The sequence below is a fragment of the Quercus lobata genome, chromosome 2 (genome assembly GCF_001633185.2).
Source record: "Quercus lobata isolate SW786 chromosome 2, ValleyOak3.0 Primary Assembly, whole genome shotgun sequence".
NCBI lineage: Eukaryota > Viridiplantae > Streptophyta > Magnoliopsida > Fagales > Fagaceae > Quercus > Quercus lobata.
The window spans coordinates 29,774,321-29,796,946 of NC_044905.1; the positions used below are offsets into that span (position 1 = coordinate 29,774,321).

General features: G+C 37.2%; 1 protein-coding gene and 1 pseudogene across 1 annotated transcript; both read right to left on the reverse strand.

Moving 5' to 3' along the window:
* Positions 1 to 9,666, reverse strand: part of LOC115962714 — a 29,079-nt pseudogene extending 19,413 nt beyond the window's left edge.
* A 7,290-nt stretch (positions 9,667 to 16,956) lies between these two features.
* Positions 16,957 to 21,889, reverse strand: LOC115975252 (auxin response factor 9). The gene is made up of 14 exons (XM_031095964.1): positions 21,366 to 21,889; positions 21,127 to 21,242; positions 20,815 to 20,910; positions 20,413 to 20,469; positions 20,132 to 20,284; positions 19,963 to 20,047; positions 19,688 to 19,778; positions 19,413 to 19,577; positions 19,182 to 19,295; positions 19,019 to 19,091; positions 18,785 to 18,938; positions 18,074 to 18,684; positions 17,779 to 17,966; positions 16,957 to 17,561 (listed from the first exon to the last, which is right to left on the reverse strand). The coding sequence occupies exons 1-14, from the start codon at positions 21,418 to 21,420 to the stop codon at positions 17,423 to 17,425; spliced, it is 2,097 nt and encodes a 698-aa protein (XP_030951824.1). The 5' UTR covers positions 21,421 to 21,889; the 3' UTR covers positions 16,957 to 17,422.
* Positions 21,890 to 22,626: the final 737 nt, after the last annotated feature.

Genomic DNA, 22,626 nt, shown 5'->3' on the forward strand with positions numbered 1-22,626 from the left:
ATTGAAATGGACAAACTAGCTAACAAAACCTCCAAGGACAAGCTTCAGATAAAATTGAAACATTGAATCTTCATTTTGTAATGTAATTATGATTTTGTAATGGAATTTGTTTTCTCCAGGACATGTTTTAATGAAATATGCATTTTTACTTTCTCAAATTCGTATGAGTTGTCATTTATTTATTTTTTGTTTTATTATTTATATATATATATATATATATATATATATATATATATATATAAAGTAATTCTCATTTTGACTGTCCATTGTTTGAACATAATCATATGCCAGGAAAATACAAAGTTATTTACACGAGAGAAAAACAAAATTTACACATGTTTCTAATTGGTAATAAGAGTGGATTGTAACCATTGAATCCGTAGTGCTGTTAAGACATATTTTGAATCTATCAATTCTAACAAGTTTAACTTCAAGAAAATGTTCTAATGTTTGATCAAATAAGGGTAAGTCCAGGGCACCCCAGAATAGTTTAAGTGATGCTTATGGGCTTACTGCAGGATATATCTTTATTAGGTGATAACAAACCTTGTGATCCGAGAAAGAGAATCAGGGGTTCATTTCCTTCAAATGCTTAAGTTTATGTTGGACTGGCATTTTAATAGGTACCATAGTGCATTAATTTCCATCAAGTCTGTGGTCCAAGGAACCTGACATAACTTAGTTTCCGTTTAATACTTCAATAGATATCAAAGGGTATTAATTTCCACTAAATCTGTGGTCCGAGGAACCTGACATGACTTAGTTTTTGTTTAATACTTCAATAGATGTCAAAGGGTATTAATTTCCACTAAGTCCGTGGTCCGAGAAACTTGACATGACTTAGTTTCTGTTTAATACTTCAATAGATGTCAAAGGGTATTAATTTCCACTAAGTCTGTGGTCCGAGGAACCTGACATGACTTAATTTCTGTTTAATACTTCAATAGATTGGGGAACACATGATGCATGGTTAGGACGAATTAAAGAAGAACTAAACAGGACTATTTTTATTAATAATAATACCTCTTTAGGTTGTTTACATTCCAAGGATGGAGTACAGTTTTTTCGTCTAGATCCTCCAAATAGTACGCACCTATTCCTGCCACCAAAGTGATTTGATACGGCCCTTCCCAGTTAGGCCCTAATTTTCCCCAGGCTGGATTCTTGGTAGTCTCCAAAACTTTTCTCAACACCAAATCTCCTGGGGTCAATGGTCTTAGCTTTACATTAGTATCATAACCTTGCTTGAGCTTATACTAGTAGTAGGCCAGTTGGACCATTGCATTCTCTCTTCGCTCTTCGATCAAGTCTAGACTTTTTTCCAGCAACCCATCATTACCATCCGGGGTAAATGCATTTTTTCTTAACGTTGGGAAACCTGTTTCCAGAGGGATTACAGCCTCGGTCCCATATGTCATTGAGAAAGGGGTCTCTCCTGTTGACCGTCGAGGCATTGTTCGATATGTCCAAAGGACATGTGGTAATTCCTCCACCCATTTTCCCTTTGCATCGTCAAACCTCTTTTTAAGTCCATTCACTATAACCTTGTTGACAACTTCAGCTTCCCCATTTCCTTGCGGATAGGCTGGAGTGGAATATATATTCTTTATCCCCATATCAGAACAATACTGCCTGAAGGCTTTGCTATCAAATTGAAGGCCATTATCCGAGATGAGGGTATGAGGAACTCTGAATCGAGTAACGATATTCTTCCAGATAAACCTTTTGACATCCACATCTCTGATATTAGCCAAAGGTTCAGCTTCGACCCACTTCGTAAAATAATCTGTGCCGACTAGCAGATATTTTTTATTTCCTAGTGTTTTAGGGAAAATGCCTACAATATCTAAACCCCATTGAGTAAAAGGCCAAGGGCTGGAAAGAGGATTAAGAACTCCTCTAGGCTGGTGAATATTTGGCACGAATCTCTGACACTGATCACATTTTCTAACATATTCTTGTGCTTCCTTTTGCATGCCCGGCCACCAGTATCCTTGAGTAATGGCCCGGTGAGATAAGGATCTTCCCCCTGTGCGACTTCCGTAGATTCCTTCATGTACTTCTTCTAGGAGTGACTTTGATGCCTCGGGATGTACACAAAGCAGATATGGTCCAGAAAAAGAACGTTTGTACAACTTTTTATCCTCGGACAACCAAAATCGAGGAGCTTTCCTTCGTACTTTCTCAGCTTCTGACTTTTCTTCAGGCAATATATCCCTTTCAAGGAATAGCAGTATAGGATCCATCCAGCTCGGCCCTAACTTGATTTGATGGACCTAGAGCAAGTCTTTCTTTGTTGGGGTAGGGGTGCATAAGTCTTCAACAAGTATCACTCGGGGCAAATCCTATGCCGAGGAAGTGGCAAGGGTAGCCAAAGAGTCTGCATGGGTATTTCCACTTCTGGGGATATGTGATAAGTCAAAGAATTCAAATTTTTTTTGTATACACCTAACTTGACCCAAATATTCCTGCATTCTTATATCCTGAGCTTCCAATTCCCCTTTTACCTAGCCTACGACCAGTCTTGAATCTGAGAACATTTCCATTGTCTTTCCACCCATTTTCTGGACCATCGTCATTCCCATCAATAAAGTTTCGTATTCTACTTCGTTGTTTGTAATTGAGAACCCCAACCTTAAAGACTTTTCAATGGTGATCTTTTCAGGGGATACCAGAACCAGCCCCACTTCGAATCCCCGCTGGTTTGCTACTCCATTCACATATACTTTCCAGGGTGAGGGATATTGTATGGAGATTAAGCCAACTGATTTTTCATCCATGTCATGCTGCTTCACATCTATTTCTTCAGGAAATTCAGTAAACTCGGCTACTAGGTCAGCGAGGACCTGGCCCTTTACAGAGGTATAAGACATATACTTGATATCAAAAGCTTCTAGAACTGTGCCCCATTTGGCAATCCTTCCGGTATAATCCGCGCTCCAAAGTATTGATTTGAGCAGAAACTGAGTTAGGACAACCACGATGTGTGCTTGGAAATAATGGGGGAGTTTTCGTGTAGCATGCACTACCGCCAAGATGGCCTTTTCCAATGGTAAATACCGCACTTCGGCTTCATGAAGTGACTTGCTTACGTAGTAAACTAGTCGTTGTATGCCACTGTCTACTTGTATCAAAACAAAGCTCACTGTATGAAAGGCTACCGCTAGGTAGGCAAACAGAACCTCGTCCACCTCAAGATTGGACATGATGGGCGGCCGAGATAGGTACTCTTTAAGTTGTTGAAATGCTACAACACACTCCTCATTCCATTCAAATCTTTTCCATTTATGCAGCAAAAGGAAAAGGGTTCGCACCTATCTGCTGACCTGGAAATAAATCGATTCAAAGCAGCAGTCATCCCGGTCAGTTTCTGGACTTCCTTAGGATTTCGAGGTGCTTGCAAGCCATTAATGGCCTTAATCTGATCTAGATTTTCCTCAATTCCCCTGTGAGTCACCATGTAACCCAAAAACTTTCCCGAACCTACACTAAACAAACACTTGGATGCATTCAGATGCAACTTATGCTTCCTTAGAACTTCAAAAATGTTTGTGAGGTCTCCCATATGCTTGAACACCACCTTACTCTTTACAACCATATCATCAATATAGACTTCAATGCTCCTGCCCAACTGTGGTTCGAACATTTTAGTCATCATTCGTTGATAAGTAGACCCTGCATTTTTCAAACCAAAAGGCATCACTTTGTAGTGATAGTTTCCAGTGGGGGTGACAAAAGATGTATTTTCCTGATCATCCAGCGCTAATGGTATTTGGTGATACCCTTGAAAGGCATCCAAAAAACTCATCCGAGGATGGCCTACCGTCGCATCCACCAACTGATCTATCTGAGGCATAGGGAAATGATCTTTGGGACAAGCCTTATTGAGGTTCGTGAAGTCCACACACACACGCCATTTCCCAGTTTTCTTTTTCACCACCACCGTATTAGCTAACCACTGAGGATAGAAAACTTCCTTGATAGCCCCTGCCTGTTTGAGCTTTACTACCTCATTTTTGATAGCCTCGGCATGCTCTTTTGACTGACGCTTAGGTGGCTATCTCTTTGGAGTGATGGAAGGGTTAACATTCAGATGATGTCAAATGAAACTTGGATCTACACCTGGGGCTTCATATGCGCTCCATGCAAACACATCAACATTTTTTCTAAGGAATTCAACCAATTGTTCCATCTCCTGCAAAGGCAATTAAGCTTCAACCTGAAAAAAAAACTTCTCCGAATCATCGCCAACAATTACCCTATCTAGATCTTCACATTTCGCTTCATCGGCTGGTCTATTGAAGGGCAACACCGTAGTTTCTGATTACTATAAGCCATTATCAACGGTGGCCGAGATTTCAGTCTCAGGCTGATGTTGGATGGCCGCTACTAGGCATTGTCTGGCTGTAGACTGATTTCCTAATATTTCCAAAACCTGACCTCCGAATGGGTATTTCATCTTTTGGTGAAGAGTAGAGGACGGCCCCCAGGGTATAAAGCCAGGGTCTGCCCATAATGACCGTGTATGGAGAGAAAGCATCTATAATAATGAAGTCCACCTCCACCACATCCGGGCCGATCTGCACAGGTAATCTGATCTGACCTTTTGGTACGACCATTTTACCTTCAAAATTCACCAAAGGAGAACTATAGGCTGTTAAGTTTTCAAGTTTCAAATTTAGCCCCTTATATAAGTCAGGGTACATTATCTCAGCTCCGTTGCCTTGGTCAATCATCACCCTTTTCATATCGTACCCACCAATTCTAAGTGTAACCACTAGAGCATCATCATGGGGCTGCATGGTTCCAAGTTTATCCTCATCTGAAAAACCTAACACCAGTGGGATGCCTATCTTGACTCTCTTAGGCATTGAGCTAGATTCCTCAGCTGGGTAACAAGATACTGACATTACTCTGGAAGGACAAGATCTGATCCTCTCTAGGATAGCAAAAATGACATTTATTATGCCAAGAGGGAGTCTTGAAGAAGCATCTCCCCGAAATTCTGAACCCGTTTGGCTTCCCCAACCACTGGAATGATGCAAGAGTTACTTTAACTTCCCTTCCTAGACTAGTTGGTTTAGATGGTCCCACAAGTTTCCGCAATCCTCGGTAGTGTGTCCATGATCCTGATGATATTGGCAATAAAGGTTTTGATTGCACCTCATAGGATCTCCTGTTATCTTGTTCGGCCACTTAAAGAACGGCTCGTTTTTAATCTTCTCCAGAACCTGTTGTATTGGTTCTCGGAATATGGCATTAACCACCTAGGTGTTGACAGATCCTGGCTACCCAACAAAATCTTTCCGAGGTTGGTTATTATTATACCGGTCCGACCTGAAATCCCTCCTTTCTTGAGGGATCACCTTAGTCTTTCCTTTCCCCTGCATCTGGTCTTTCTCTACCCTTTTGTACTTGTCGATCCGATCCATAAGTTGGTGCACACTGGTAACAGGCTTACCAGTCAGAGATTTTCTTAAGTCATGCTCGATTGGGAGGCTAGCCTTGAAGGTACTAATGGCCACATCGTCATAGTCTCCGTCTATTTCATTAAACATCTCCCAGTATCTATCTGAATAGGCCTTCAGAGTTTCCCCCTCCCACATGGACATAGATAATAAGGATCCCAAAGGCCGAGGAACCCTGCTGCAAGTGATAAAGCGAGCACCAAAGGCCCGAGTAAGTTTCTTAAAAGAGTCAATAGAATTCGCCCTTAAACCATTAAACCACTTAATCGCCACTAGGCTCAAGCTAGATGGAAAGACCTTGCACATCAAGGCCTCATCTTTAGAATGAACAGCCATCTTTTGATTGAAATGACTGACATGTTCCACTGGATCTGTTCGACCATTATAAATGGTGAATGTAGGTTGATGGAATCGCCGAGGAAGACTCGCACCTTCTATAATTCGCGTGAAGGGTGACTTGGAAACCTGACTCAACTCCTTGTTCATGACATCGTTCCCTAGGCCTCTGCAAGGCGGACTCTTATATCTACGTCTATAGTGATACTCCTCGTCGTAGGAGAAAGTCTCGCTGGACGGTATTCTGGATCTCCATCTATAACTAGCGCCATCTGTCTCCTCAAAGGACAGCTCGGAGTTGGGCGATGAATGTCTTCACCGTGCATGGCGCAATTCCCTCTTCAATTCCACGATTTCACGTTGCATGTCCCTATCATTCTTTGCATGGGAAACACGGCTCTTCTCTCGAGACTGGCTTTTACTAGTATGAGCTATGTGCACACTTCCCTCACGATCTCCTCTCTGTTCGAGGCTCCTACGTGGATTGCTATGTTGAGAACCCCTTGATTCTGCTTGGTGTAAATTAGCATCCACCTGGTGTGGTCCTGTCGCTGCCTGGTGTGAACCTGCTTTTGCCATCTTAAACGTTGTACCCGAATCTTTTTCAGAATAGATCAAGTCCTCCCCACAGACGGCGCCAATTGTAAGGATTGAATTTGGATTGGACCCAGTATAGGATTGAGTTTTAGCCCAACAAGCCCAAACAATGAATTTGTAGAGCGTAGATGAAAGACCTAGATCTACTTTAGAAGAAAAACAATAAAATTTGCTGATTTAAGATCATTAAACACAAATAAGATAAGAAAATCTGTCCTCGACATGGCCTGAAGAGCTTATATTATAATGTTTTGTTGATGAACAAAGTTACAAGAGTTCACAGTATTATTACAAAAATTTCTTGATTTTTTCCCATAATCCTCCTCCTTTAGGCCACCTTCCCATGCTATATATTACAATCTTGGTATCATTCCTACCATACACGTGTAGGTTAGATTCCAGGAACTCCTTCTTGTTCCATCCAACACCTCCTAGAACCATCAACTAGTAACTGTAAGGTTGCTTGACCACTGTTCAAGTATCACATTCACATTAATGCGACCAGAGAGTTAGTTGGAAGGCATTTAATGTGAATGTAGTAGCTTTTGAAGATATTTGTTGCTTCCTTTTGCTCATCCCTTATCTAATGTCTGACTCTTAGTTGTGATGCAACCTTGAAGGATATCCGGGATGATAAGACATTCTTACTGACCTCAAATCTCCGTTTCCGGGATGACTTTTATCTTCGAACTCATTTTGGACTATCACATACAATTTTTATTTCTTCTTCTTATACCATTCCCATTATAACCTTATTTGACCATCCTCGGATTGGTTGATATCCTCGGATTGGGCCATAGGCCCAATTCATACAGTTTCAATAGTACTTTCTAGATAATTGGCCCCCACAATGCTTATTGTATATAATTAAGAAAAGAATAAGTTAATCAAGTAGTTTGTGAATAAGATTGAGCTTGTTCATAAAGAAAATGAATTAAGTTTAAATATGTAATATTGTTTGATGATGAGTTCAAGTCAGCTAATATTAAAGAATGAAACAATTTTAAAATTTTAGTACTCGGATGACTAATCTCATTTACAGCCAATTTGTCCATTACAAGATTTAGCCACCATGAAATCAAATTCAAATTGATATAGTATGATATGACCATGTGATTATATTAAAGGATGCTACCTTAAATAATTTCTCTAAATATTTTGTGTGTTCGGATGAATTTATTTTATTAATATATTTTCATATTTTTTTATTATTTTTTGATAAACCCATATTTTTTATTATTGTATAAAGCTACAGTTGCTTATTGAAAATATGATGCTTTAAATGAAAAAAGTTTAGACGAATATAAGTAATCAACTAAAACTTGCTTTTGTGCGGTAGAAGTTCTTTTTTGTAGTATCAAAGATTTGGAATCAAATCACCTTTCTTATAGGGGAAAGTTTTAAAGGATGTAAATATGCTATTCATATCGATTCATCTACTATTAACTTTCCACAAATGAAATATAAAACGGAAAAATATTCTTTCATATTCCTTCACGTTTACTATTTCTCATATATATATATATATATATATATATATTTATATCCATAATTAACGTAGGAATGTCAGCATTTTAACGCATGAAAATATATACAAGTAATAGATTGGAGGTGTTAAAATGAAAACCCAAATGAAACATACACAAACGAGTTAAATCTTTGTGGGCACTCTCTATATATATTCCTAGATATTCCATTTCCTAGTGCTGAATGGTCGAATTGTGCCAACCCATGTTGTCAAGGACAGGACAACTCTGTAACTCTTATTTGTCAATATTTTTTGTACAAATAGCCTAAATTTTATTTTTTTGGTAGGAGCCCAATAATCAGATGACTAGATGAGTCAATATCAGCCACCAATCAGATGGGAAGATGAGTACTTATATGTGTGTACGTAGATGTGTCAATATGAGCCTCACCCTTCCTTAAAGGTTACTATGACTTTTGAATGAAATTGTAGTGTACTTTTGTATTAGAACTTATAACTCTTTTTCCTTTTCTTTGGATGTGTACGTTTGTTTCTAATAATTAAAAAAAAAAAATCAAATGAGTAGATGAGTACTTGTGTTTCTGAGGGTAATTACACACGATGCAATCCTAATTATGTGTGAATGATAATTATTATCACAAACCCAAAAACCCTTCAAAGTAAAAATGTTCAAGGAATATAGAGAAAATCAAAGCTTAAAAATAAAAAATAATGTTAAAGTTGTTATAATCTATACTTGCAAATTGACCAATAATTGATAAATGCAATTGTGATAAAATAATAAATAAATTTTTAAGTTCTGTTTTTAGTTTATTTTTAAAAAATTAATATATGTGAGAGGAGGGCGGTTTCGTAACAGAGGCTAGATAAGATAATCATCGGCTCCGGCAGCATTCAGAGAAGGGCAACCACCCTCAAAACGCCGCGGCCACTCTGAGAGCAGAGCCTCATTCTTAAACTAATGAGATTTAAAAAATTAATATATTAGTTTATAAGATTTATAAATTTATAATAATCATAACATCATCTTTGTTATGATAAAAAAAAAGAAACAATTATGATCACGAAATGAAATAATGGTCAAATTATTATACCAACAATAAAGTTAGTATAAATAATATGAAAAATTTTCATGCAAATTTAAGGAAGCTTTATGCTTTATTACCTTAATCTTCTCAGCCTCAGACGGCCAAGAATTATTTGAAGCAAAATAAGCTTCTGGGTTTGATCTACTATGTTGTTTTTTCGGCAGAAAGGTAACCAGTGACTTGCAAACTTAGCAGCTTCCATGAAAGCAAAGAGAGTCAACTGCGAGCCCCCATCATCTGATACATAGACTGAGATCTTCTCTGTTGGATAGTCATATGCCAAAACCGATAAGGCCGCGTTCACTACACCCATTGGTGGTTCCTTGTAAGGGTCTGCAGTGCATATAAACACGTCCAGTGCAGGAAAATCAGATTCTTTCACAACCCTTTTGAGGTTTTCGGGGAATTCCTTGCGATGGATTGAATTCAAGCGGCAAGACTGTGTTGCAGCCCACATGAAAGCAAGAACAATATCAGAGATAAGTAAGGAGAGGGTGATGAAGAAGGAGGATTAGGTTGTGGAGTTGAGGAGTGTAAGTGCATGGTGATAGAGCAAGGCTAGGATGGCACATGTGTAAACTGTAGCAAACATACGGTTATAGAATTTGAGGCGTGAGAACTCAAGTGTGTGAAGAGGAGAGCCATGAGTTGTGGATTTGGTTGTGCTGCTCCCTTTCAGAACCTCCATTCTTTTAGGTGCTGCTGTATGATAATGGATTATATGGGCTACAAGTGGTTAGGCCTCAATTTATAATTTTATAGGCGTGTGCACAATGAAAGAAAGAGTACCTACCAATCGTCTCTCTTAAAGCCTGTAGAAATGGTATTAGGAATTTCTTCATTTAATTAAAATTGATTAATTTCATGCTTGGATTACAAGTTTAAGATTATATTTATTTATACCGCGTTACTTTAAATTGTAATTGATATCAAATTTGAAAAATAATATATTACTTGTGAAATAGGCTCTTTCGTCAAATGATAATATATGATAGTTTTGTGTATTGGGTAGGTATAGGTATAAGACCTCTTTTTTTACTCTTTTGCACATGTGGGACGACACGTGTGCAGGCTTCTTTCTCAGATCTCGTATATATGTGGGGATGCATGAGTAGAAAACTAGAGCAAGGCTCTCTACATTATTGGTTTTCTATGATGTATACAGCGCAAGAATGTGGCCAGCCCCAATAATTGTAATGATGCTCGAGCCTGGAAAAAAAAAACATTTGTGACTAAATTCTACGGTTTTGGATTTTCGGGAGCAAACAAAAGCAATCACTATCACCATGTACTAGTATGGTGGAATATAATATAAACTGAAATATTCGAGAATTTCTATTGATTACTCAGTACACATTTTAACTTGGTTTTTATTATCCGTCATTTAAATGATTTCTTGGTTAATTATCTTATAAAAATAAAACAAACAAACAAACATACATGAGGAAAACGATCATTTAAAAAAAAAAATTACATACATGGGATGTACGTGCCACATTTTATGAGTGGTTATACATATAAACGTAATTAATATTGAGTTTTAGTTAGCTCAACTGGTAAATTCTCTGGTCGTTGAATAAGAGATTTGGGGTTCAATTCCCACCTACACCAAAAACTGATTGTTGTCTTAGTCTGATAATAAAGAATTATCATTCTTTTGTAAGTTGAAACTCTCTAAAAAAAATGGAGGAATTACTAGGGAAAATTAATGATTGGATAACATGTTTAATTAGCTTCCCCTTAGAGCTAAAGAGCACTTTTTTGTAACGATCATGACTATATATATATATATATATATATATAATATTTTGTAATATTATATGTAATATATTTTTTTTGTCTACCATAAATAAAAACGAACACCCTAAGATACAGTTATTAAAAACCAATAAGTATAAACACAGTTACAAAATAAGTAATAATGACAAAAATAATGATGTGGACACAACAAAAATTATGCAACAACAGCAAAAAATTTGAGTTGAGTTAAATTGTTAATAGAGTGATACTATAGATACAATAAAAATTATTAAAGTATTAAGAAATTTTTTTGAAATAGAGTAATGCTATGCACCCGATAAAAATATTGCAACAACAAAAATTAGAGTTGAGTAACTTGATGAGTTGAATTTTCGTTTTAATATAAGGAAAATGTAAAATTTGATGTATTGGTGTGTGTGTCTTATTTTCTATTACGTCAATATATATTATATATATTTAAGTTCTCTTTTTATTAGATTTTATATAATATATTTAAGTATATTAAAGTATTTGCATCAGTTAATGCAAAATTTTCTATATATTTTTGTACAAAAACCTAATTTTTCTATTTTACATAACTACTTTTCAAAAATATCTACAATAAATTATCTATGTTACACTATATTTCATTAAAATATTATTTCTTTATAATTTTTTACTACTCTCTCGAATCATCCATGTGTGTGTATGTATATGAGTAAATAAAGTATTAAAAAACAAATATGCATATGAACAATAACGTGTATATTTGCACGATTACTGTAATTACAAATACATTTTGCACAATAATAAATAAGATGATGTGGGTAATTTTTGTGGTTAGTTGTGTAAAATTTGGCATTTGTGACATTTTAATATGAATAATGTTAATGACTACCATAAAAATAAAAATAAAATCCTAGAGCGCCCGTTGTGTTTGCACATTTACCGAACTAAACACTTAATGAAATCTGGTGTCCAAACGGATCATGGTTAAAACTTTTAACTTAAAGTGAAGGCTGTGCATGCACTACTGCTCATTACCAATTAAAACTACAGATCAGTGCATCAACGTCAGAGATTTGGTATGAATTAATTAACAAAGTCAGTGGCATATTCATATTAATTTAAAGCTCTGGGAGATATTTCCCTAAGGTTTCATGCTATCAGAGTTTAATGTGGTATGGGTGAGCACTGAGCAGTGAGCAAGACTCCAAGTTTAACATGCACTTGTACGCATCATGATCAATAGCTATCAGAGGCTCCTACTGTCTTGAATGCAGTGAAAATGCTATACATGCACAACCATCAACTTAAAAATATCCAGTCCAACTTGTAAATCCTAGCATACCAGTAACACCATTTGTTTAGGTGTTGTGGCCAATCACGTGGACGTCATTCTCTCTCTCTCTCTATGTATATATATATAACCTGTAATATTATCACACGTGTAATGTAAATTCAAAACATTATTGTATGTAAATCCCACTTTGAACCAAGTAGATTCTAAAATCTTTGCATCATAATAAGTACTGAAGCCGCGTTTTAAAAAACGCGGCTTCAGTCCCATCCCGGATTTTTTTTTTTTTTTTTCAATATGTCTGGAGCTGCATTTCAGCTGGTTTACAAGTTTGGAGCTGTGTTTAATAAACGCAGCTTAGACATTTATAGAGCTACATTGATTAAACGCAACTTCTACATGTCTGGAGTTGCGTTTCTTTAAACGCGGCTTCAACTTTTAGTATAAATAAAAAATAAAATAAAAAAATCCCTCAACGAAACACAATTGAAAAAAACGCTAACTCCACAAAACACTCTCAAACCACTCTCAACGATCTCAAGCAACCTCAAAGCTTCAACACACTCCCCTCCTTCCCTCACTTCCACCCTCTCCGAATCCCCTTCCTCCCTCCTCTCCATTCCGTTCTTATCAATCAGTAACACACACACACTCTCTCTATCTCTCTCACACACACTTTACACTGTCTCTATATGCAATAACATATTTAGGGTTTGATTCACTGATTTTGAGTTGGGTTTGTAGGCATTTGTCGATAGAGAAGAATCGGCGTCGACAAAGCCTTAGGTCTCTCCCTCTCTCTCTCGAACTCTCAATCTCACTCAAGACACTCTCACAAGCCCGACAGTAAGTTTTTCAAATTTCTTGTTTTGATTTGTGTTAATGATTAACTTACCCTTAAGAACGTGTTAATATTAACTTAAGGTAATGATTAACTTACACACGTTAATCACAGCCTTTTTTTGGTAAAAGTGCGAATGATTAACTTACACACGTTTTTTACCTCCACTTTCATGTTTTAAAATTGGTCACTTTTGTATTAATTGTGGATACTAATGTAAAATTAATGATAGATATAAATAATTGAGCAAAATTATATTTGTTATTGTTGGATATACACTATAAAAGTTGATAAATTAATTAATATAACATAATTAGGCCCAAATTTAAAGCTTAAACTTTTGGATAAATAGTGCCTTGTGTCCCTATATGTTATATTTAAGGTCTCAATTGAAATTTTTCAAAGGTGTTATTTCCCTAACAAGTAGATTGGAGTCATTGGACATAATGATAGTGTGAGGAGCAAGAACGGGGTGGCAAGAATTTTAAGGGAGCATGAATGAGCTATGTATACTAGGAGCCCACACAAATGCTTACATATGATTTATGAGAGCATAGCAATTAGATTGACTAGTATATATATATTATCATTCCTTTGAGAGTGAATTTATTTACTTGTAAGTTTTCTGAATTTTTGCATATTAAATTCTTCTTAATGGAGGCAATTATGAAGTATGAACCCACGAAAGCAGATGTAGAGATGCTAATGTCTACATGAGGAACATTAATCTCTTAAGGCTTTTATAAGAAAAGAAAAGGAGGGAGTTTTCTAATTTTTTTCAGCAACTAAGAGATTACATGCTAGGCCAGTGATCTTGGAACCATTGATCCTATGATAGGCTTTTTCCTGAAACCTTGGGGTAATAGGTGGGCTATTGCAGTCTAATTCTAGCCACAAGAGTTCTAAAATAAGGAGGGAGTTAAAGGTTCATGTGTGTGTGTGTGTGTGTGTTTTTCGCTACTCGAAGTGCATTTCAAATGGCGTTTGCCTCTGGCATGGAATGCACTTTATAATGATTCTCATCCAGGCACGAAGTTAACCCCAATAGAAACCTGATACCATTGATCTCAAAGAGTCGTTAGATGTGAGGTCTCTTTTCTATATACTCTGGGCTTTGTTATGCTCCTTAAAACATTAAGATATAGCAATAGCAAGGTCTCTTGTATGCACCAGCTCCCCTTGAAAAAATAACTCTATTCCTCCATTTCCAGAAGGAAATCAATGACAATTACTAAGTGCAGGGTTAATTCTTCTTTGTGGACTAAATCGTTTAGCAAATTTGGAGGATTTACAATCATATTAATTATTAAGGGCCTATTTGGATTACCAAGATTTTGGATCATATCACTCAATTTTCATCACTAAGTTTCCAAAACGTGTGGGTCCCATAAAAAATTTTCTGTTTGGATTGGTTTTTAACACTTGTTTCCATCGCTCTAACTCAAAATTTTGAGTTAGAGTGATGGAAACCAGAAACAGGAATTGGGTGTTTTCAAAAACTAAAAACTAATTCTCAGTGGCAACAATGGTAAATATAAGGAGTTTGTAGGGCCCATAACCTGTGTTGTCACATTAGTTCAGAACTCATGTGATATTACCATTGCCTCTCCTCCCCTTCAACCTAGAGCTCTCTCCTCACCAAACCTCCATTGCTCCTCCATAAACCACCATGAGCCACTGTGAGATGGCTCTCAATCGAGTCTCTCAATTCAAGCATCCCAGATCAGTACAAGCTCAGCCTCTCTCTCTCTCTCTCTCTCTCCCCCCCCCCCTTTGCTAGATCATTTTCTCTCTCTTGAGTTTAGGTAAGCATTTTCTCTCTCCCTCACTCCTCCCTTTTGCTAGATCAATTCATCTCTCTCCTCAATTTTCTATTTTCGTGATTTGGGTTTCCGATCTAAGGATTTGGGTTTGGGTTTTTTGTTGTGGTTGTGGTTTGAGGCTTGGGCTATGGTGGAGCTTCTGGTTGTGGGTTTTCTGTGCATTCATTTGGATTTTTTAGTGGAAGTTGTGGTTTTGGTTGAGGGTTATTGGTGGGTTTGGATTTTTTATTCTTTCGGATTTTTTGGTTGAGGTTGTGGTTGTGTTGAGGGCTATTGGTGGTGGAGGTTGTGGTAGTGGGTTTCTAGGTTTGCCGTTGGTGGTGGTGGAGCTTGGTTGATGGTGGTGGATTCTGGGTTTGTCATTGGTGGTGGTAGAGCTTGGTTTGGGTGTATCGGCTACTCTGCATTTTATGGGTTTTCTGATTGAAGAATATGAAAAAGGATGAAGAGCAAAAAAGAAAAGGGACGTGGGTAGCAACCATAATGTTTTGTATACTGTTAGTGGGTGGGTCCATCATTTTGGCATAAAGTGGAGTTAAAAACTGAGATATATGACTGACTTTTGTGACCAAACAAAAGTGTTAGATTTTTTTAGTGATAGTGGGGTTTGGGTTATGAGTTATGGATTTTAATTTTGAATTATAAAAATTGAGTACTGAGTTATGAAAACTAAGTAAGCCCTAAACCAAACAAGTCCTAAGTAACTCAAAAGGAGTGATTACCTAGGGGGACAAACCCCGGCCCACCTGAAGTTAAATTTTGGCTACCTGGACCATTGGATGAGAGAAACTAATGAGCATATAGTTTATTTGCATATTTGCACTAAAATTAGCTCAAAGGGTTGAAAGGAGGTAGTGTTCACCCACCTAGGGCTATAGTATTTTCTAAGGGCTAGGTTATGAGCCCATTGAAGCGGTTCTTGAGTTCAATAATGAACATTATGAGAAAGTTTGGACTATATACGATGTGGGCATAAAAGCAATAAGAGGACCTTTCCCTAATAGGTTTTTTTCAACTCTCTCAAAATTGAATCATTTTCAAACATATATGTCATGATTCCTTACTTCAATGGGTAGCAACTAGGGGTGTCCACAAATTTGACATCCTACCTAAATTTGATCAGATAGAACCAAACTAACAAGGTTCAAAAGGTTTCAACAACAACCTTTGGTCGATGGCAGTTTTTGACATGTCAGACCTAAATCTCATCGATCAGTCATCGATTTTGGTGTCAAAGAACTGAGTAATCTAATCCAACTATACAACCCTAAAATTGCCATCACTATACCTCCTTCATATCACCACCATTTTCTAACCTCAAATCTTTTCCACTATTCTCACTACTTCCAACTCCAAATTTGTGATTTTCATCGATGTTGCTAGTTCTAGGCCTATGGACCTTTTTACTTGCCTCATCCTCATCATTGGCAATAGCAAGAAGGAGCCAAAAGGCCCATAACACATGGTGTAGATTCCCCCATCCACTTGCCCCCGGGAGAGGGGGGGGGGGGGGGGAGAGTTGTCCTCCCTGGCTCGCCTAAAAAATACCTACAGTTTTTTTAGAAGGTGAAAAAATACCTTTATCATTAAATACTCCCGTCTACTTTTTGTTTTTGGGTTTATTAAATGTCACTTTGTTTCTTTGGTCTTAAAAAAAACATAACTTCTAAATGAATCATTGAGGAACCTTAAGTCCTCCACTAGATGCCTTGTATTGAATTTTTTTTAGTTTGTTCATATCATATTATAATTTGAACATTTTATGGGAACACATTAACCAAAATAATAGAAATTCACATATATTGCACTTAGTACCTATCTAACTACTAATAGTTTCATTTATAACTTGAGTTTTGGCTCTAAAAAAAATTTAAAAAATAGATCACTCATGTTATAAATATCTCAATAAATAACTACAATATCATGAATAAGCTTCTTCTTCTTTTGTAGATTTTTATTTTATTTTAATTTTTTATAATTACATTAAATATCACTTAGTATTTAAATGAATCTCTTTTGTGTAAGTGCATATATCATATGTAGATTCTGGCTTCGCCACTAGGTAGATTGTCCCCTAAAACCAACAGGTACGCATAATACCCTTCCCACAGTTTTTGAGCATCTCCTGAAACCATCACAAGTACACTCCTTTCATGGTACAATCAAGATATAATTGAACATGCATAAGGCGACAAGAACAACAGCCGGCTACCTATCAAAAAAAAAAAACACAACGGCCGGCTAGGCCATCCAGTAATTTAATTACATCATGCAAAAAAAAAGAGCCAATATAGCTAAAGAAGAAACCATGCCAATTTCCACTCGCTAAAGAGCAAGATTACAGTTAAATAACACTATTTACAATCACAATAAACAAAGACTGAATGCCGACACCCACTCACTCAAACCCCTCTAATTATTCAGTACCCTTATATCACAGTGAGTGTGAGTCCCACTCACTAGCAACCCCACTGCCACCCCCACCACAATTTCCCATTAAGTATGCACAAGATTTTCTAAGCCTAGACTCTCTAATTCCCCCACTAATGCATAATGAGCTTGTTGAGTTTCAAGATGTTAACTCTTAAAAATGAGCCATCAATTAGCCAGTATGTCTTTTTCTCCTTCCAACTTCAAACATGTCCTAGCACAAAAAATAAACCCACTTTCTCTCCCCACAAACAAACAACAATGACTGACCAAAAAGAAAAGATGCAAATAAACTAAACAAAGACATGTTTCAATTTTCTGCTGACTCCGAGCTTATAACTGTCCCTTCGCCTTCTATGGAAGACATAGGCAGTTTCCTTCCTGGGCTCAGCTTCTTCACGTCCTGGCTAGAACATATTAAGATTCTTCTCACCATGTTACAGAATTCCCTGCAAGACAATTACAACAAAAATTTAAAATCACTGGACTGAGGAACATTTCCTAGAGAAAACTCCAAATAATTTCACTACTTTAATATGAAACCATATTTTTTATTTTGCAATAGAGAAAGGACATAAAACTATGGAACATGTCATATAGAAACTGCCAAACATTTCAGTATGAATCATATTTTATTTTGTCACAGATAGGATTGAAGAAACTTACTGCCATGGATCGTCTCCCACGAGCATCATATCCCCTTCATCATCAGTATACACAATTTCCCACTTATTACGAGGGCGAAGCTGTCCCTTGATATCAAACATCTCCTCAAGTTCATCTATAAGCTGTTCATATCCTTCCAACATGGTTAGGTCCACAGCTCGACCAACAGCAACCCCCTGCATTTGAACCTTTTGCAAATTTGAAGACCAAACAAACAAAAAAAAATTCTTTCAGAACTTTGTACAAGGGCCATAAAATCTTGTTATTAAATAATAAATCATTTTCCAATCAGCACCTTGGTGCGACTTCTGGTTGAAGCAAAGCAGTTTTGCTTGCTCTGAATCTCCTTTGACGGCACTTGCAGCTGTCCCAGTTGCCTATCTTTAGAACCCTTGGAGAGATCAGACTTCTGGTCCGAATCAATTGCTGAGAGGGTACTGACATGTCCTTCTGTGGAGCCACTAGACACACTGACTGGTTGCACAGTTGCATTCTCTACAGGAAGTGAGCCTGTAGAGTGACTAATCAGCTCAAAACCAAAGATTCGGTAACTAGTAGCAGTTTCAGTTTTCTTCGCTTTTTCTACAGGGTCGGGCAATGGATCATTGTTTAGTTTTAATGAGTGTGGAGTTGAATAGCCTAGGTGAGCAGGCCAAGCAGAGACACTTTTGCTATCATCCACCATCTCCTGAAATAAATGCTGAGTAGCACATGTACGGGGAGAAGAAAACCGGCTCCCATCAGTCTGAGTCCTTGAAATAGAGTTGCTGTTGCTGTTAATATCTATCTGCTTGTGATGCCACACATGGTTTTCACTTCTTTTTCCTTCAGCCATAAGTTGTGTCATTTCATGGGTCTGAGTCAATCCAGAATTCCAGAGAGTTGATGTAGTCGAAGTAGTATTATCTAAAAGTTAGAGAGAGAGAGTGAAGAGGTACTTAGAATGTAACCAATTAATCAGGTGAAAAGTGCAAATGGAATGAAAGAAAAAAAATGTTTATCTCACCATGAGTTGGAAGCTCAATGGGTGTTCGGGGCCTTTTGTTCTTTGCCATGGCAGGTTGAGTTAGGCTTGCAGGCATAGAAGCCACAAAGGGTTCTATCTCCCATGGTGAAACCCTATCAGGTCTTGGAATTGATGCAGGTTCATCCCAATGAACCTAATATAAAGAAGAAAATAATGAAATTGGATGGCCATATTAATTTGAAGTAACGAGGAAAATGGGAAAAAATAAATTACTTTTAGCGATCGCCATGTTGATTTTTCCCAATGAGGAGAAATATCTTCAGTCCCAATTATTGTGCCCGAAAACCTGATCAATCAAAAATGCAGAAAAAGAATCTTTCTAAGAAAACTTGCACAACAAACAATCTAATAGTAATATGTTTTGGAATTTTCTTACTTTCTCTCTGGAGAATCCTCCCCCTCAAAGTTCATCTTAAATCTCATGCCAACTCCAACTTTATTGTTAACAGCTTCCAAATACTTGTTCAGGCTTATTATGAACTGGCTTGTCCTAATCATTTTTGCCAAAGCAAATAAAATCAATGATGTGATATACTTTACAGGAATTATTAAACAAAGACGTCTTTTCTAGTTCCTTTTTTTTTTTTTTTAAAGTAACATTTAATACCTTGGCTTATAATAGACTACAAAGAGAGTTTGGGTTGAAACAGCATGAGATGCAGTTGCAAGCACTCCTAAGTGCATGCTCTGACTTGAAATCACAGATGATGGCATGCTGCTCTGTTGATGGGCAAGGCGCCTTACCCCAACACGCAATTGTCCATTTTCTCCTCTAGATAACCAATTCATTAATGAATTAAAGCTTTGAAACATTGGAAATAGACATCTAACAAAAAAGAATAATAAAGAGACAAGAAGAAAAAAACAAAGTACAGTATATACCTCAGAAATACAAAGGTATCCCCGGCAACTAATCTCTTTGATGTCACAAACACACTCCATCCTGTTGTAAGCAAGTGCCTTCGTGGTTGACCTGTTTTAAATGAAAACAAAAGTATAGATTAGGTTGTCTGATTTCTTCAAGCAGCATGTCTAAATCTAATTCACCAGGGACAGTTCAATTAACTCAAAAGGGATAAAAACCATCTGTTACTAAATTAGTAGAACCACACCCGAATAACAAAGGACAAGATTTACTAGCAGATAAAATTGATTACCTCTGAAAATATGTTTAAAATGCCACGCATAACCATGAAGATCCTTGGCAACCAATTCTTGAGTAGGGGTTGACTGGGTCATATCCTGAAGTAAATTCAGTTGTGGAAATCAGTAACACAGAGAGAGAGAACATCGAAAACCACTAATCTAAAAAAAGAAAATCATTACCAGTGGGGGAAGGCATTCAGTGGCATGTTTGCGGAGAACAGAAAACCCGCCATGGGTGCTTGTATCAGATGCAGTCAAAACTTTACAAAAAGAGTGAACAGTTGGTTTTGGTGGTTCAGGAGGGCAGTGATCAGGACTTGTAGGCTCAATTTGCTACACAATTGAAAATCATACAAGTCAAGCAAAACCAAAACCAAAACCAAAAGCAACAGCACAAAACTTTTTTCAGCCCATAACTTTAAAAGATGTTGAAATCAGAAACAAAGACGTTTGGTTCTTACCTCTGATTCTGGCTGCAAAGTAATCTGTGCATAAACCTCATCCGTATCTTGTTCAGCCTAAAAAAAAGGCTCAAAATAAGTTCTTCCGAACAAACAATTTTTAGAAGTCCAATGTTCTATTTTCTTGTTTAAACAATGCAACAAATAGGGAGAATTACTTAAATTTTGTCCCAAACTTTGAGTAATTTGGAAACCACTGAAAGTAAAAAACCCAATTCAACTGTGCCTAGTTCAATCAATTGGTCCAGCTGATCTGGGCTTTCTATATTTAGTAAGACCCAGAAACCATACCACTCTATTTTCTTTCCTCCATTTTCTCAGTAACCAAACAGAAATTAACCAAAATTAAAAATTAAACACAACAAAATAATCAGAGAGAGAGAGAGAGAGAGAGTCAAATACCAGAAGCTCAACGTGAATAACACGACAAAGAATCTTCGAAGGAAGCTTAAACAGTGGAATCCTCTGATTCAGCTCTTGATTTGTTGAAGCCTCCAACTACAAAGCTCAAAAATAGAAACTTTTTTAATTTCTTCTTCATTTCCCACCAAAAATAACACACACCCAAAAATGGAAAACCCCCCCAGGTTTCTATTCAAACATTCAACACCAAAACAAAAAAAACACCCATCCATTCTGACGTTTCCGGGAAAGACAGAAGCTTTCCAGCAAAACAAACAGAACCTGATCCCAAAACACAAAAAAAACACTTACTTGTTCCATGTGACCCTGAGGGAAATAGAAGACTCTCTCGCCGGACTTAGGCACGTCCACAAGTGGGCCCGCACAAGCCTTCCATAGCTCCACGTACAGCTCATCTCTCAAACACCCTGACAAAGTTCAAAAAACCAAAATTTTCTCAACATTTTCCCGGAAAATTAACCAAACAAACCCCACTCCAAAGAAAAAAATAAATTAAAAAATTTAACGGCTCAACCGCCATTTCATTTCACCTTCACCCGCCGCAATATTTGCCTGCGAAAACGACCCTCCCCGATTCGCCATCATTGTACACCAAAATCCCAGAAGAGAAACAAAACTAAAACACAACAAAAACACACACTCTCTCTCTCTCTCCCTAACTCTTTCTCTCTCTCAAGTCTCTCAGAGTCAGACCCTGATTTAAACTTATTATATACAGATAATAACTAACACTAATTAGTAATTATTGATTAACAACACCAAAACCGTTAATTACACACAAGAAAAGCTCCGACTTTTCTCTTTCTCGTAACGACTGCGATCCAAATTGTAACGCAAAACCACCTCGGACCGTTACGAAACCACCTTTGAAGCTTGCAAAACCACCCTCTCTCTCTCTCTCTCTTTCTCTCTCTCTCTAGAGAATCTCAGGTGGAGAAAAACGGCGTTACGAAGAGAATCCCACAAAACCGCTTTGCGCGCGTCTTATAATACTCTCTACGCGACTATGTTGTGAGTTGTGACAATGTATGTTGTTGTTGTTGTTGTTGTAGCTGCTGCTTTTGTGTTTTGTTTTTTGAGACTTTAACTAAATGTGGTTGGGATTTAACTCGAGAGTGTGGTTAAAAGTAACGGAAAGGTGGTGGTGGTAGTGCCGTGAGAAAGATAACGGTCGGCATTGGGGAATAGTGGTGGGATTTGATTTTTTTTTTTTAAATTAATTGATGGAGTGTACGGAAAAATTGGGAAAAGTGAAGTACGGGGATTTAACGGAAGACGTTAGGTGATGGGCTTCCGTTACCGTTAGTTGTTGCCGTCCCTATCGTTGTCTGCTTCGAAGCAGGCAACAGGGTTGGCTTGAGCTAAACCGGCAGAATTCTTGGAACCTTTTTTCTTTTTCTTTTTTTCTTTTATTCTTTTATTTAAATTGGGTTTGAGTTTGACCTTGTGTAATGTGGGTATTTACGGTGGTATGCCATTGGGGATGTGGGGACCAGCAAAATAGTATAAAGTATAGACCAAATCAATAATAAATAAATTTTGAGTAATGTTCATGTTCACAATAAGCAACAAAACCCAGATTTTCTCCCAAAAAAAAAAAAAAAGCAACAAAACCCAGATAATAAGGTGTTATGGTTTTAATTTGGTCATCACAAAATTAGTTTTTTTACCCACTAAGAGCATTTGCATAAGTAGTCCATGCAAAATAGCCTAAAAGCAAAATTTTGACAATCCACCTTAAAAATCACCAACATTAAAAAATGCTTAGTTATAGTAATTACATGGTTACTA

Bases quoted from the DNA above. Each gene is read 5' to 3' on its own strand.
- LOC115975252 (XM_031095964.1), bottom strand. From the start codon at position 21,420: ATGATGGCGAATCGGGGAGGGTCGTTTTCGCAGGCAAATATTGCGGCG. The intron at 19,578-19,687 runs GTATATACTGTA...TTGGTTATCTAG, and splicing joins GATACCTTTGTATTTCTGAG to AGGAGAAAATGGACAATTGC. The intron at 18,939-19,018 runs GTAATTTATTTT...TCTTTATATTAG, and splicing joins CAACATGGCGATCGCTAAAA to GTTCATTGGGATGAACCTGC.